The sequence below is a fragment of the Amblyraja radiata genome, chromosome 2 (assembly GCF_010909765.2).
Source record: "Amblyraja radiata isolate CabotCenter1 chromosome 2, sAmbRad1.1.pri, whole genome shotgun sequence".
In the NCBI taxonomy this organism is placed as follows: Eukaryota; Metazoa; Chordata; class Chondrichthyes; order Rajiformes; family Rajidae; genus Amblyraja; species Amblyraja radiata.
In genome coordinates this window covers 110,645,038-110,662,250 of record NC_045957.1, presented here as the reverse complement: position 1 = coordinate 110,662,250, position 17,213 = coordinate 110,645,038, and the positions used below count along the sequence as shown (strand labels likewise).

Below are 17,213 nucleotides of genomic sequence, written 5' to 3'. Positions count from 1 at the left end.
GAGGCGCATGGAGCCTATCGTTCCTGTGGTTGAAGGAATGATAGACACAGATGATGGGCTGATGTGAACCATGGATAGACACAAAAAGCTGGTCACTCAGCGGGTCAGACAACATCTCTGGAGAAAAGGAATAGGTGACGTTGCGGGTCGAGCCAAAACCTCACCTATTCCTTTCCTGCAGAGATGCTGTCTGACCCGCTGAGTTACTTCCGGCATTTTGTGTCTGTCTTCGGTTTAGACCAACACCTCCGACACATTTGGATTTGGAGCCAACTGGGGAAGGCCGACAGATTCCATCCCCCAAATGACATTAGTGAACTGGTTGAGTTCTTTTTTCATGAGAACTCAGTAGCCACGTGTTACTATTACTGAGCCATAAGTACGTTTTATTTCAGGTAGACACAAATGCTGGAGAAACTCAGCGGGTGAGGCAGCATCTATGGAGCGAAAGAATAGGTGACGTTTCGGGTCGAGTCCCTTCTTCAGACTCCATATAACCATATAACCATATAACAATTACAGCACGGAAAGCAGGCCATCTCGACCTTTCAAGTCCGTGCCGAACACTTATTTCGACCCGAAACGTCACTTATTCCTTCGCTCCATAGATGCTGCCTCACCCACTGAGTTTCTCCAGCAATCTTTGTCTACCTTCGATTTTTCCAGCATCTGCATTTCTTTCTAATGGGGCTTTTTCACGGGGCAAGTTGACGCAAGATGTCACCAGAGTGAAGTGGTCGTGGTCCAGCACGAGTCTCGCACGATATAACGGGGGGTAGATAAAGAGTTCCCACGGTACTTGGCATTTCTGTTATTTGTGCGAGTGACTTGTCCGTCTCCCGAGCTTTCGCGTTAAATCTTGAATGAACATCGTGAACTACACGTGACACAAATGATGTAACTTTTTTTTTCACACACTATAAATATCCTCCCTTGGTTGAATTGGCTCATTTGGAGACATGTTTTACTGTGTATGTGGGAGACACAGATGGACTGAGCACAGTACCTCGGTCTTACTGTGTGTGGGTGAGGGGGAGAAAGAGACGTACACTCACAGAGGCAGAGTCTCTCAGCCTGTGTAAGAGGGAGGGAGAGAGAGAGAGAGGCACACACAAGGTGGATGTGAAATCTCACCTGCCTGTTTCAGTGACAGACACCCGCCGCCAGTAAATGAAGACACCCCCATCTGTCTCCCCCTCCTCTCCCTCGACTCCCCCACCTTTCCCTCCCAACTCCAGTCCCGTCCCGACCCCCTGGGAAACTGAATAGAGCAACAATATAGATATAGAAACTGAAACAATATAGAAACTGAATGGAGCAACATGGCAAAAACATCTCTGACACGCTTTACCCCCTTTCTTTGAGATTTTCTGGGAGCCATCTCTGCAAGTGTTCCTGTTAAAAAGATTATCCAACAATGACAATTAGGTGGGACGTCCTCGAAGGACACATGTTCCCTTGTCGATATTGAGACCACCTTTTTTACTCACCTTCTGTCCCCTCTGTCCAGCTTCCGAGTTTGCCGTTCGCAGGAGTTCCCACGTGCTATATCTCTAAAATCTGAAGTTAGGTAATGTCTAAAGGAACTGCAGACGCTGGTTAATGCTGGTTAATATGCACAGAAGGACACAAAATGTTGGTGTAACTCAGCAGGTAAGTCAGATCTGGGAAGAAAAACATAAAAAGCTGGAGTAAGTCAGCGGGTCAGGCAGCATCTCTGGAGAAAAAGAATAGGTGACGAATAGGAATCGGAACCCTTCTTCAGACAGCCTAATCGGAATTGAGTCTGAAGATGTGTCTCGTCCCGAAACATTAGCTATTTTTCTCCAGAGATGCTGCTTGACTCGCTGAGTTACTCCAGCTTTTTGTGTCTGTCTTCGGTTTAAACCAGCATGTGCAGTTCACTCCTTACACGGGTCTCTGTACAACATTGATTGGTAGCGTTCCGGACCCTGCTTCGGAAAGGCATCGATCGCTAGTCGGCGAGGACTCCGACCTGTATCTCTCAAAGAAGTACATGTGAAAAATTTCTCACGGACCATAAAAATGCGTAACCTTTCAGTAAAGTCCCTTTTAAAGTCCCTTTTAAAGATTATAGTTATTTTCTTGAATCTCATTAACATAACTCATGAATAAGTTGATGTCCATATGCGGATGCAAATCTTTATTTTTATTTATTTTTAAAATTCAATCCCACAGAAGACAATTTTTACTCACCTTCTGTCCCCTCTGTCCAGCTTCCGGGTTCACCGTTCGCAGGAGTTCCCACGGTACCCGCAAGAGTTATTACGGATATCGCACTGGCCACTACGTCCATAAAATGTTGCAATGCTCAACCACAAGTGTACAAGTCACTCTTGGAGAAATTCAAACTTTCTTGAATTTTCTCCCGAGTGACCAAGATACACGATTACCTGCCGTTAGCGCTACGGTGGTCCACGGTGGTCCACGAATGCCGTACTGTTATCGCACGAGGTTCCCACGATGTTAAACTCTGGTTAACTCTTGCGTCAAGTCGCCCCGTGAAAAGGCCGCTTTATACTTTTTATTTTGATTCTTTATGAAGTCAAGGATCCCATATGGTTGTCCATTCAAGTCCTTGACTGCATATATCTCCAAGTCACTTCCTACGGCCCTCTTTAAAATTGTATTATGCTAAATTTATTGTTATCTTTCCTCGTTCTTTCTACAAAAATGAATCGCATTGCAGTACTCTGCCTTCATTTGAAGGATTTTGTCATTTTCCCCGGGATGGCGGGGCTGTCATATGAGGAAAGATTGGAAAGACTGGGCTTGTATTCATTGGAATTTAGAAGGATGAGAGGGTAATCTTATAGAAACGTATAAAATTATAAAAGGACTGGACAAGCTAGATGCAGGAATGAATGAATGAACGAATGAATGAATTAATGAATGAGAAGAATGAATACGTTTATTGGCCAAGTATGTACACATACAAGGAATTTGCCTTGGTGCTCCGCTCGCAAGTAACAACACGACATACAGTAACAATTAAGAATGACACATAAAACATTAAACATTAATAATCTTAAAACTGAGATGAGAAAAAATATTTTCACCCAGAGAGTTGTGAATTTGTGAAATTCTCTGCCACTGAAGGCAGTGGAGGCCAATTCACTGAATGATTTTAAAAGAGAGTTAGATAGAGCTTTAGGGGGCCGCGGAATCAAGGGATATGGGGAGAAGGCAGGCACGGGTTACTGATTGGGGAAGATCAGCCATGATCACAATGAATGGCGGTGCAGGCACTAAGGGCCAAATGGCCTCCTGCACCAATTTTCTATGTTTCTATGATTGGGATGAATTTAGTCTCATTCCTCTGTGTGGGAGGTTGCAGTGTGATAATTGGCTGCTGTGTTCCTACATGGGTGACTACACTTTAGCATTAACTGATTGGTTGGTGGATTGGGTTGTCTTCAGTTCATGAAAGTTGCAGTACCTATGAATTCATGTTTGTTTCTTAAAATTACTTCATAACATCCAAATTGGGCAGCACGGTGGCTCAGAGTTTTTTACTCGTGGACATTTTTCAACAGGCTGAAAAAACGTCCCGACTTACATGATGCCCCGAGTACCTATGGCTGGCGTTATGATCCGCTATGAAATATCTACGGCCTCCTACGGACTCGCTACGGACATTCTCCGACTTTGAATCAAGGGGAAAACTCGGGAGAATTCGTGAATAACTCGGGAAAATGGGACAGGGGCTTAAGGGTGCTGTCTGTACGGAGTTTGTACATTCTGTGACCGCGTAGGTTTTGTCCGGGTTTCCGCCCACATTTTCTGTGGGCAACTGTATCCTCAACGTAGACAATGTTTATGTGGTCCAATTTCATTTGTTAATTATATATAGAACTTGTCTGTCAAAGGAAGTTAATTCATTTCCTTCCAAGCTTCATAAGAATTGCTTCTAAAAGCCAAGTTTGGGAGAGTAAGTCGGTAGTTGTGGGAGAGCATTTGTAAGCTTTGCACTCATGAATTTGAGGTAGGAAGATTATTAAGTAGAGGATATATATTTAAGGAAAATAGCACATCAATGTTTTTTTGTGAGCTGTACTCCATTTTCATATAATGGTAAATAATCCATTTACCTACAAGATCTGCTTTCAATTGGATTTTGCAGAAATGTATCTCCTCAACGATCCCTCAGAGAACAAGGCAACATCTGTCATCCACATTCAGGCCTCATTAACTATTTTGTTGAAGGTGGTAAAGCAGATCTAGTAGCAGGTCTGACGAAGGGTCTCGACCTGTAATGCCACCTATTCCTTCTCTCTAGAGATGCTGCCTGTCCTGCTGAGTTACTGCAGCATTTTGTGTCTTATCTGCGGTGTAAGTTTAGTTTAATTTAGTTTAGTGTGCAGTGAAAGGTTTTTAGTTGCATGTTATCCAGTCAGCAGAAAAACAATACATGATTGCAATCGAGCCGTTTTCAGTGTATAGATGCATGATAGAGGGCATAACGTTTCGTGCATGGTTAAGCCAGCAAAGTCTGATCAAGGATCTGCATTTCCTTCCTACACAGATCTAGTGGTGTATGAATCTAAGCATGATTTTGTTGTTGCCTTTGTTCATTTTGCATTTGAAGCAGGTGGGTTATTAATGTAGCTTTGTGAAAATTGCCAGGATGGGAGTTTGGGAAAAGTCTCCATGAAATGAAATACGGTGAAGCCTGAAATAATGGTGAAGCAGTGGCACTTTTCAGCAACAATTTGGATTAATGCCAGCATGTAGACACGGTGAGGATGTGTCTAAAGTGTGAAGAATTATGACTAAGTGCAAAGCCTATTCAAAGAGCTTCAGCAAACACATGTTAATATTCTGATCTTCAAGGGTGTCAAATCAATTTTGAATGTAGTCCAGGCCGAAGTTGCATTGCTTGCCGTAAATGCCATAGCCTCGGAATAAAAGGAAGTACCTTTAGAAAGGAGATGAGGAGGAATTTCTTTAGTCAGAGGGTGGTGAATCTGTGGAATTTGTTGCCACAGAAGGCTGTGGAGGTCAAGTCAATGGATCATTTTATGGCGGAGATTGACAGATTCTATTAGTACGGATGACAGGGGTTTTGGAGAGAAGGCAGGAGAATGGGGTTAAGAGGGAGAGATAGATCAGTCATAATTGAATAGTGGAGTAGACTTGATGGGCTGAATGGCATAAATCTGCTCGTAGAACTTAATTGGTTTAAGGTGAAGGAGAAAAGATTTAATAGGAATCTGAGAAGTACATTTTTCACACAGAGGGTGGTGGGTGTATGGAACAAGCTGCCAGAGGAGGTGGTTGAGGCTGGGACTATCCCAATGTTTAAGAAACAGTTAGACAAGTACATGGATAGACAGGTTTGAAGGGATATGGACCAAACGCGGACAGGTGGGACTAGTGTAGCGTGGATACAGGCCCTTAGGCTAAACTTGCCCAGACCGACCAAAATGCCCCATCTACAATAGTCCCATTGGCCTTCATTTGGCCCATATTCCTCTGAACCTATCCTATCCTTGTACCTGTCTAAATGTTTCTTCAATGTTGTCTCCTCCGGCAGCACTTTCCATACACCCATCACACTTTGCATTTAAAAAGATTTCCCTTAGCTTCCTATTAAAACTCCCCCCCCCCCCCACCTTAAACCTAGATCCTCGATTCCTCTACTCTGGACAAGAGACTATGGGGATCGCTGGTCGGCGCGGACTCGGTGGGCTGAAGAGCCTGTTTCCCCCCTGTATGTCTAAACTAAACTAAACTAAACTAAATGTAAGATTCTATGCATTTACCCAATCTATTCCTCTCACGATTTTGTACACAAAATCATGATTTAATTCCGAAGGAATGAAATTTGTGATTCAGAAGGAAGGCAGGTGACTCTGCAGCGTGGCTAATGTTGACAGTAGATAACGTTCTCTGGAACTGATGTGCTTCAGCTTTGAACTTGGGTGGTTATGGAGTTGACAGAACTGATTGTTGAAGATAGGATTTGTATTTTTATGTCTTCAGCTTTCGCTTTTGATTCTTGTGGGGTTTTGGAGGGGTATAGCTAAATATACTTGAAAGAACGCAGCGGCCGTTCCAGGGTTCCCAGGCCGCTGCGAGGATTCTCCCGACGCCGGAGCAACATCACCCGGCGAGAACGGCCAGGAACATCGGGCCTCCGTAGAGGCAACTGTGGAGGCCTTAATGGGCCCGACTATGGGTGAACTGGGGTTGGGGACTGGACATTGTGCCTTCCCTCATGGTGGGAGCCATTGTGGGGGGGTGTTCTTTATGTTTAAATTTCTTATTAATGTTATGTCTGTATTCTTTCTTTATGTGCTGCATTGGCAAGAAGCATTTCACTACACCTAGGTGTATGTGACTAATAAATAACCTTTGAACCTTTGAAGAGGCAGATTTCATTTTGCCCCGTCATTAGAATTCCACGCTGGCATAAAAGGTCAACCATGAAGAATTTTCATTTCATTTATTTTGCTTTTGAGAATGCTGCACATAGATTGTAAGAAGCGAATGTAGTTTTATCTGTTTGTGGAACGCACTGTAGAATGCAAAAATATAGTCTTTTCAATTATTAAAGTGCTCTAGCTATGTAGAGGATGACTAGATTAAAAGGTAATGATAACAAAACATGTACAATCATAGCTGTATTCATTAGAATTACCACTTGTCTACCAGGTCATCACAGTCATAGGGTCTTACAGTGTGGAAACAGGGCCTTCCGACCCTCTTGCCCACACATGTCCCATCTATAATAGTCCCACCTGCCTGCATTTGGGCCATATCCCTCTAAACCCGTCCTATCCATGTACCTGTCTAAATGATTCTTAAACATTGCAAAAAGTACCTGCCTCAACTACCTCCTCCGGCAGCACGTTCCATACACCCACCACCGTTTGCGTGAAAAAGTTACTCCACGGGTTCCTATTAAATCTTTCCCCTCTCATCTTAAACCTATGTCCCCTGGTTCTATAGTCATACCACAGATCGGTACATTTCTCAAAGAGATAAGACTGACCAGCAAACTGCATCAGCATCCTGGAATCCACAGTCAGCCTTCACAAAGCAACATACATGAAATGTGCTTTCTTCATGGTTGACCTTTTATGCCAGTGTGGAGCTTTAATGACGGGGAAAAAATAAAATCTGACTCTTTCATGTGGACCTTCAGGGAGAATATTCAATTTTTGGTAAATCCATGTCTTGTTCCAAGTCATGAAGAAATGATCTCATCTTGACCATCCTTGTGTCTGGATAGTTAAATTATGTCTATTTGACTCCGATTGTATGCTGTGTCTACACAATTCCAGTTCTTTGATGTTATAACCCAACTTTGGTTTAAGCAGTGAACACAGGTAATTTTCCAGTGTGTACCTTCTGGAGCCAGTGCCAACCAGTTAATGTCAAAGATAGATACAAAATGCTGGAGTAACTCAGTGGGACAGGCAGCATCTCTGGGTAAAAGGAATGAAGTAAATGTCGACCTGATTCTATCTATCAAAGTCTGAAGGATCCCAACCCGAAATGTCACCTATCCATGTTCTCCAGGGATGCTGCCTGACCCGCTGTTACTCCAGCACTTGGTGTCTTTCCCTGATTCTATCATCTCCCCTTTTATCCGATTGGTGGCCGATTAGGAAAAGGAGAGATGCAACGAGACCTGGTGTCATGGTACACCAGTCATTGATAGTAGGCATGCAGGTGCAGCAGGCAGTGAAGAATGCGAATGGTATGTTAGCATTCATAGCAAAAGGATTTGAGTATTGGAGCAGGGAGGTTCTACTGCAGTTGTACAGGGCCTTGGTGAGACCACACCTGGAGTATTGTGTACAGTTTTGGTCTCCTAATCTGAGGAAAGACATTCTTGCCATAGAGGGAGTATAGAGAAGGTTCACCAGACTGTTTCCTGGGATGGCAGGACTTTCATATGAAGGAAGACTGGATAGACTTGGCTTGTACTCGCTAGAATTTAGAAGATTGAGGGGGGATCTTATAGAAACTTACAAAATTCTTAAGGTGTTGGACAGGCTAGATGCAGGAAGATTGTTCCCGATGTTGGGGAAGCCCAGAACAAGTAGTCACAGTTTAAGGATAAGGGGGAAGTCTTTTAGGACCGAGATGAGAAAAACATTTTTCACACAGAGAGTGGTGAATCTGTGGAATTCTCTGCCACAGAAGGTAGTTGAGGCCAGTTCATTGGCTATATTTAAGAGAGAGTTAGATGTGGCCCTTGTGGCTAAAGGGATCAGGGGGTATGGAGAGAAGGCAGGTACTGAGTTGGATGATCATATCAGTGCAGGCTCAAAGGGCCGAATGGCCTACTCCTGCACTTGTTTTCTATGTTTCTATGTTTCTATCCCCAAGAGCTACAAACTTGTTTTGAAACTTTATTAAAAAAAACAAGGATATTACCAGGACTTGTCGCGAGGATGTTGTCAGGACTTAAGGGGCCGCGCAATAGAGAGAGGGGAACAGGAGGGTGAGGGGTGATCTTATAGAGGTGTATAAGGATGATAGGGCGAATGCACAGTCTTTTTTATCCAGAGTAGGGGAATCAAGAACCAGAGGACATATACGTTTAAGATGAGAGGGGAAAGATTTAATAGGAATCGTGAGTCAACTTTTTCACACATAGAGTGGTGGGGATATGGAACAAGCTGCCAGAGGAGGTAGTTGAGGCAGGCACAACAACACCAATCGGACATGTACAAGGATAGAAAAGGTTTAAAGGGGCATGGACCAAACATGGCAGATGGGACGCGTAGATGGGCAAATTGGCCCGACAGCCAGATTCTGTGCTGTATGACCTATCCATGTTCCCCAGAGATGTTACCTGATGTACTCCAGCCCTCTATGTCTTTTTTATTGTAAACCAGCATATGCAGTCGAAAAAAAACTTCCCATTCATTGCACAGGTTACTGTCATAAGTTTTTATAATTCCGGGCAGCGTGCGTTTCACCCACTGTTAAGTGCCTGTGGTGTCGTTCCATTGTTACGAGCTGGGTATTTGCGATCCATTGTGGCCAGCACTGCAACGAATGTGTTGAACATGCCACAGGCAGCAGTGCATCTTGTTGGACATAACTGTGGCCCGCTGGTTTACATAATTATCGTGTCGCTCCCCACTGCTACTGCCTCATACCACAGTCACACGCTACACCTCGCATGCCTGCCTGCCCCAGCATCCTCCTGTAATGTCGAGCCACTTCTCATGGATTTCTATGCCCTATTGCATCTGTTGGTTTAGCAAGGGAAAGGGTGCTTGTGAGGCTGAGAAAAGTCGGCATGATTCAGACCTTACCTCACAACGGGTGGTGGGTGTATGGAATGAGCTGCCGGAGGAGGCAGTTGAGGCAGAGACTATGGCAACGTTAAGCAGCAATTAGACAGGTACATGGGTAGGACAGGTGTAGAAGGATATGATCCAACGCAGGCCAGTGGGACTAGTATAGATGGGACAAGTTGGTCGGTGTGGGCAGGTTGGGCTGAAGGGCCAGTTTCTGACACTAAGACTTTATGACTCTCTATGACTTACTTTAGATTCTACAGATACCGCGAAGAAACAGGCCCTTCGGCCCACTGAGCCCGTGTCGACCAGCGATCACCCCACACACTAGCACTAGCCTACACACAAGGGACAATTTACAATTTTACTGAAGCCAATTAACCTGCAAACCTCTCGGTCTTTGAAGGGTGGGAGGAAACCGGAGCACTCGAGAATATCCATGATTAGTATGGCCGCCAAATTTACGGGGAGAAGGCAGGAGAATGAAGTTGTGAGGGAATAATAGAGCGGGCTTGATGGGCCGAATGGCCTAATTCTGCTACATCTTATGATCTTATGATTTGTACATTAATTGTCCTCCAATGAAAAGCATGATCAGCATGCGAAAAGCGACGAACCTTCAGTACATGAAAGACGACGAAAATTCAAAATGCCAAAAGCAATGTTAATTCAGAATGCAAAAAGCGACGAAATTTCAGGACGCGTAAAGCGTAAAATCAAATCTTGCAATTAACAAACTAGGTACCTTCGAAATGGCACCATAATTTGTGATGGGTGCCAGTCAACCACCTTTGCCAGTTAAAATTGCGGAGACCTATTTCTTTAGGTAGTAATTGTTATTGCATATTTATAAAGTGTCAAAACCTTCTGCACATGTGTACATATTAGAGAAAACGTTTTTCTGTTAACTTTTTAATATTTTTCTTCCGGGTTGTTATTTATTTTTGTAACCGTTTTGATATTGAATTAACCGTCCTCGTTGCAGTCCTTAAATCTTAATTTTGGTTAATATGATAAACATATTGTAGAGATGCTACCTCATGGCGCCAGGGACATAGGTTCTATCCTGACATCAGACGCTGTCTGTGTGGAGTTTGCACCTTCTCCCTATGACTACAGGACATAGCCTCAGAATTAAAGGACACTCTTTGCCACAGAAGGCTGTGGAGGCCGAGTCAGTGGATATATTTAAGGCAGAGAAAGATAGATTCTCGATTAGTACAGGTTTTGGGGAGAAGGCTGGAATGGGGTTAGGAGGGAGATTGAATGGCGGAGTAGACTTGGTGGGCCGAATGGCCTATATCTACTCCTATCCCTTATGACCTTGTGACCACGTGGGTTGCCATCAGGTGCTCCCACATCCCAAAGACATGTGGGCTTTGTTGGTTAATTGGCCTCTGTAAATTGCCCTCAGTGTGTAGGGAGTGGATGCGGACTTACAAACTCCGCAAAGACAGCACCCTGGTCTCTGGCGATGTGAGGCAGCAGATCTACTGTGACGCCACTGTGCCTCCTCTTCGGTTGTATTTTTACTTCTATATTAAGAATAAAACGTGGACTTATGGGCCTGTCCCACTTAGGCGATTTTTTAGGCAACTACAGGCGACCAGTTTGTCGCCACATGTTCGCCGGTGGTCGCCGGGAGTAGTTTCCTCAGTCACGCAAAAAGTCGAAGCGTCTTTCTGGTCGGCGCTAAATTTTCAACATTTAAAAGAGAAATGCGGGGCAAGGTTTTTATGCTGAGAGTGGTGGATACCTGGCACGTGCTGCCAGGGGTGGTAGTGAGGGCAATATGATAGTGGCATTTAAGACGCTTTTAGAGAAACACATGGATATGGATCATGTGTGGGTAGGAGAGATAGGTTTAACATGGCACCATGTTCGGCACTGGGCATTTACTGCTGAAGGGCCTATTTCTGTGCGATATTGTTGGATCCCAACCCGAAACATCACCTCTCCATGTTCCCCAGGGATGCTGCCTGATCAGCTGAGTTACTCCATCAATTTGTGACATTCTGTACGGTATGAATTGAAATACACTTCCCACCCTTGCCTCGAGATTTCGGAGGAATACCAGAACAAAAGCATTATATCTTTTAAATCGACTGACAAGTTGTGGGTGTGGGGAATGAATCTGAATGTTTAACTCTTCATCCTTTATTGACCATAGTTGGTACAGACCTTTTTTTAAAAATCAAAATAAAGTTTATTCAGAATTTTAAAAAATATCCAAAATAAGAACTGTGCAAAATTCCTCTGACATTCACGACTGTTGAACGTACATTCATTAGCGTTATATTTGGTTGTGTTCACAAAAGCCATCATTATACCCAATAGATAGACACAAAATGCTGGAGTAACTCAGCGGGACAGGCAGCATCTCTGGAGAGAAGGAATGGGTGACGTTTCGGGTTGAAACCCTTCTTCAGACTTCCATCGTCACCCATTCCTCTCTCCACAGATGCTGCCTGTCCCGCTGTTACTCCAGCATTCTGTGCCTATCTTCGGTTTAAACCAGCATCTGCAGTTCCATCCTGCAAATTATACTCAATATCTTGGCCATTCATGTGGCTCCCTGGGGATGATATCCCATCCATCGTTTGAGGGGCGTCTCCACCCCCCCTGCCCCCCCCCCCCCCATGTCCAACAACAGAAGGACCCTAGACTGTGGTCCTCCACCACCGAGCCTTGGCCTTGGCTGCACCGAGCTTCAATGTGTCCGCCAGCACGTAATCCTGCAGACTGCAGCGGGCCAGTCGGCAACATTCCCCAACGGACATCTCGCTCTGCTGGGAGGTCAACAACTTTAAGGCCGACCAAAGAGCGTCCTTCACCCAGTTGATGACCCTCCAGCAACATTCGACGTCCGTCCCTGGGAGCTGTCCACAAATCACAGTCCTCTGTTAATGATAAACTGTGACAAGGACCCTTACATCCTTCTCTAGACTCTCTTTGCAAATTCACACCATGCAAAGAGGTGGGCAGTAGTAATATTCATGTTCATAAGTGATCGGAGCAGAGTTAGGCCATTCGGCCCATCAAGTCTACTCCGCTATTTAATCTTTCCTTCTTAACCCCATTCTCCTGCCTTCTCCCCATAACCCCTGACACCCGTACTTATCAATAATCTATCTATCTCTGCCATCTGTAGCAATCAATTCCACTGATTCACCACCCTCTGACCAAAGGAATTCCTCCTCATCTCCTTCCTAAAGGAATGTCCTTTAATTCTGAGGCTATGACCCCTGTTCTCAGACTCTCCCACTAGTGGAAACATCCTCCCCACATCCACTCTATCCAAGCCTTCCACTATTCGGGAAGTTTCAATAAGGACTCCCCTCATCCTTCTATCGTATGTTAACCACTCATTCCTTGGAACATTCTCGTAATCCTCCTCTGGACCTACTCCAGTGCCAGCACATCCTTCCTCAGATTCCAACAGTGCAAGAAGGATCTGACTGGGAGGACCCTCACACTGCCAATATCTTATAGAAACATATCAAATTCTTAAGGGATTGCACAGGCTAGATGCAGGAAAAATGTTCCCCATGTTGGGGGAGTCCAGAACCAGGGGTCACAGTTTAAGAATAAGGGGTCGGCCATTTAGGACTGAGATGACGAAAAACCTTTTCTCCCAGATTCATGGGAGGTGGAATTCTCTGCACAGAAGGCAATGGAGGCCAACTCACTGGATGTATTCTAGAGCGAGTTAGATATAGCTCTTAGGGCTAACGGAATCAAGGGATATGGGGAGAAAGCAGGAAAGCATGCTAAATGGATCATGGATGAGGCATTTGTGGAAGTTGTGACACTTTAAACCTCAGCAAATGCTTTTTAGTTTAGTTTAGTGTGGAGATGCAGCGCAGAAACAGGCCCTTTGGCCCACCGTGTCTGCGTTGACCAGCGATCACCGCACATTAACACTACCCGACACACACTCGGGACAATTTTACCAAGCCAATTAGCCTACAAATCTCTACATCTTTGGAGTGTGGTAGGAAACCAGAGATCCCGGAGAAAACCCACGCAGGTCATGGGAAGAATGTACAAACTGTGTGGAGACAGCACCCGTAGTCGGGATCCAATCTGGGTTTCTGCCGCTGTAAGGCAGCAACTCTATTGCTCGTGCAATGTCACCTTATTTTTCCCAATAATTTAGTGTTCTCTGCTGCTGGGGAAAGTGACAGCGTGTAACTTAACTGAATGGATCTTGAATTGAACATTTTCATTACGCAATTCCATTTATTTTTCCATAAATCCTACCCTGCCACATCATTTAGATGTCTTAATCCACATAAGGATTTGGAGTGTAAGAAGTAAATTATTCAACACAGCTATCAGATTTGAAGGAAGTTCATTCCATGTGGAAATTAAATTAAATCACTTGCAGCTGCAAGCCGCACACAGACCCAGATTACTCGTTGCATCATAGATAGAGTCATACGGAAGGGAAACAGGCCCTTCGGTCCAACCAGTCTATGCTGACCAAGATGCTCCATCTATGCTAGTACCACCAGCCCTACATTTGGCCCAATGAGGAGTGTGGATCACATGCAGGCACAGATTAGTTTAACTTGACATCATGTTCGGCACGGACATTGTGGGCTGAAGGGCCTGTTCCCGTGTCCGATGTTAAACCTCTTGCATAAATACAAGACTACATTGAACACATTATTCCATGTGATGAGGTCTGCATGGAAAAAATCCGCTTCAATAAGTCATCTGAGTTTTATTGACGCAGTATAAAACCTACAGCTGTTCCTTCAATGCTTTTTATAATAACGATGCGATTATAGTCCAGTATCTAGGACACATGCAAATCATTCAGCAGCGGTATTAACTGTTCTGACGCATTTCTTAAATAGGGACGTAACAGTTTTAAAGCATGTTATAATATTTAGGTATTTCAAAACCGTAAAATGTTGCCCTATTTTAGTGAGTGCGTAAGCCTACTTTGACCCAAATGATCTTTGTATTTTGCAGTTCTGCGCGGAGTTGAATCAGCCCATGTTACCAAATGTTCGGAAATGGAAAGGTCCCAGAGGATGCTGGAAGTGTGCGGTATCCGAGAAACCATCTGTACAAATGCTCAAGGTAAGTTCAGTGCAATTCGCTGAGATACTGTCCACTGGTGCTTCATAATCGACAACATTCATCTGAGTTAACGAACGAACACAGCTTTGAATGGATTGAGATGCAATCCGATTTTAGACAAGGTAATTTTTTTCCAGTGTGTAATCCCGTTAAGCCAGTGCGTCCAATACCGACTCACTTGCTTGCCTGTGCCAGCAGCTGACGCACACTATCACTCGTCCATTCTCTCTGGCACTGTCTGGAGCTGATCTCCGTCTGTTAGTTTATGGTGCCGTTTTGTAATTGAAATGGAACTTTGTTCTTGACATCATGAGGTATGTTCATTCATATGAAAAGATCCCAAAAAAAGATGAAAGCAGACTGTGTTCCACAGCAGATGTTAAGGCTGCCTCTCTCACGACAGTCGTAGAGTCTTACAACGTAGAAACAGGCCCTTCGACCTAACTTGCCCACACCGACCAATATGCCCCTTCTACGCTAATCCCACGTGCCTGTATTTGGCCCATATCTCTCTAAACCTCTCCTATCCTTGTACCTGTCGAAATGTTTAGTTTAGTTTAGAGATACAGGGCAGAAACAGGCCATTCGGCCCTCCAAGTCCGCACCGACCAGCGATCCCCGCACATTAACACTATCCTACATACACTAGGGACAATTTACACATACACCAAGCCAATTATCCTACAAACCCGTACGCCTTTGGAGTGTGGGAGGAAACCGAAGATCTCTAAGAAAACCCACACGGTCATGGGGAGAACGCACAAACTGCTTACAGACAGCACCCGTAGTCGGGATTGAACCCGGGTCTCCAGTGCTGCATGCACTGTAAAGGGCCTGTCCTACGAGCATGCGACCAGCATGCGGCAAGCGCGACCTAAAGGTCCGGTCCCACCAGCATGAGCCTGCATGCGGCAAGCGCGACCTAACGTGGTCGCTTGAGCCGTACGGCATGCGGCAAGCGCAACCAAACCAGAAGCGGGAGCAGCGCGGAGGTCGAGTGAGTGACACGTCGTCGAGGCGGCTGCGGGCCGGCAGGCCGTTACCACGCGGAATTTTTAAACACGGTCAAATTTTCGGAGCCCCGCGCGATGTCAGGACCAGCTCCGCACAACTCCATACGACTCCGGCGATCGAAGTGGGACCGGCCCCGCGAGGCCGTACGGCTCAAGCGACCACGTTAGGTCGCGCTTGCCGCATGCAGGCGCATGCTGGTGGGACCAGCCCTTTAGGTCGTGCTTGCCGCATGCAGGTCGCATGCTGGTGGGACAGGCCCTTTAGGCAGCAACTCTACCACTGCGCCACTGTGCCGAAATGTTTCTCAAACGTTGCAATGGTCCCTGCCTCAACTACTTCCTACAACAGCCCATTCCATACACCTACCACCCTTTGCGTGAAAAAGTTACCCCTCAGGTTCCTATTAAATTCCCCCTCCCCCCCCCCCCCCCCCCCCCATCATTTCCACACTCTGGGCAAGAGACTCTGCGTCTACCCGATCCATTCCTCTCATTATTTTGTATACCTCCGTAAGATCACTTGCACTTCTAATTTTCTTCCCCTTGCTTTAAAGGACTGTTGGTTTGGCATTGATAGTGAGGGGGAAAATGTTTCTCAGTTCTTCCATCTAGATGTCAGCTGATCTACATCGGTGAGACTAAGTGGAGGTTGGGCGATCGTTTCGCCGAACACCTCCGCTCGGTCCGCAAGAACCTACCTGACCTCCCGGTGGCTCAGCACTTCAACTCCCCCTCCCATTCCCCGTCCGACCTCTCTGTCCTGGGTCTCCTCCATGACCAGAGTGAGCAACACCGGAAATAGGAGGAACAGCACCTCATATTCCGCTTGGGGAGTCTGCATCCTGCGGGCATGAACATTGAATTCTCCCAATTTTGTTAACCCTTGCTGTCTCCTCCCCTTCCTCAGCCCTCGGGCTCCTCCTCCTCCTCCTTTTTCCTTCCTTCTCCCCGCCACCCCCTATCAGTCTGAAGAAGGGTTTCCGCCCGAAACGTTGCCTATTTCCTTCGCTCCATAGATGCTGCTGCACCCGCTGAGTTTCTCCAGCATTTTTGTGTAACTTCTGCTGACTTGTCAGAGTCATCAATCTGTGGGTCAGGAGACAGGAGCAGACACCAAGAGATCAGGTACATCTCAGCAGATTGACAGAAAAAAAAAGAGCTATAATCTGTGGAATTCTCTGCCACAGAAGGTAGTTGAGGCCAGTTTATTGGTTATATTTAAGAGGGAGTTAGATGTGGCCCTTGTGGCTAAAGGGATCAGGGGGTATGGAAAGAAGGCAGGTACAGGATACTGAGTTGGATGATCAGCCATGATCATATTGAATGGCGGTGCAGGCTCGAAGGGCCGAATGGCCTACTCCTGCACCTATTTTCTATGTTTCTATGTCTCTATAATAGATGGTGGACAAAAATGCTGGAGAAACTCAGCGGGTGAGGCAGCATCTCTGGAGCGAAGGAAATAGGCAACGTTTTGGGTCTCGGGTGAGTCTCAGTCTCAGTCTACCCCACAACAGAAGGGGGAGGAGTTGTACAGTTTGACAGCCAGGGGGAAGAAGGATCTCCTGTGGCGTTCTGTGCTGCATCTTGGTGGAACCAGTCTGTTGCTGAAGGTGCACCTCAGGATGATCAGTGTGTCATGGAGGGGGTGAGCTGTATTGTCCAGGATGCTCTGCAGTTTGAGGAGCATCCTTCCCTTCCAAGACCATCTCCCATGAATCCAACTCCGCCCCCAGGACAGAGCCAGCCTACCTGATGAGTTTGTTAATTCTATTGCAGTCCGCGGCCTTCGCCCTGCTGCCCCAGCACACGGCAGCGAAGA

At 45.7% G+C, this 17,213-nt stretch overlaps 1 protein-coding gene across 1 annotated transcript in view; it reads left to right on the top strand.

Annotated features, from left to right (window-relative positions):
• The window catches only part of eepd1 (endonuclease/exonuclease/phosphatase family domain containing 1), a 95,690-nt gene that overhangs the window by 64,356 nt on the left and 14,121 nt on the right, over positions 1-17,213 (top strand). Inside the window, exon 3 of the mRNA XM_033013440.1 lies at positions 14,271-14,381. Coding sequence (XP_032869331.1) covers positions 14,271-14,381 — 111 coding nt within the window. The remainder of the gene's footprint in view (positions 1-14,270; positions 14,382-17,213) is intronic.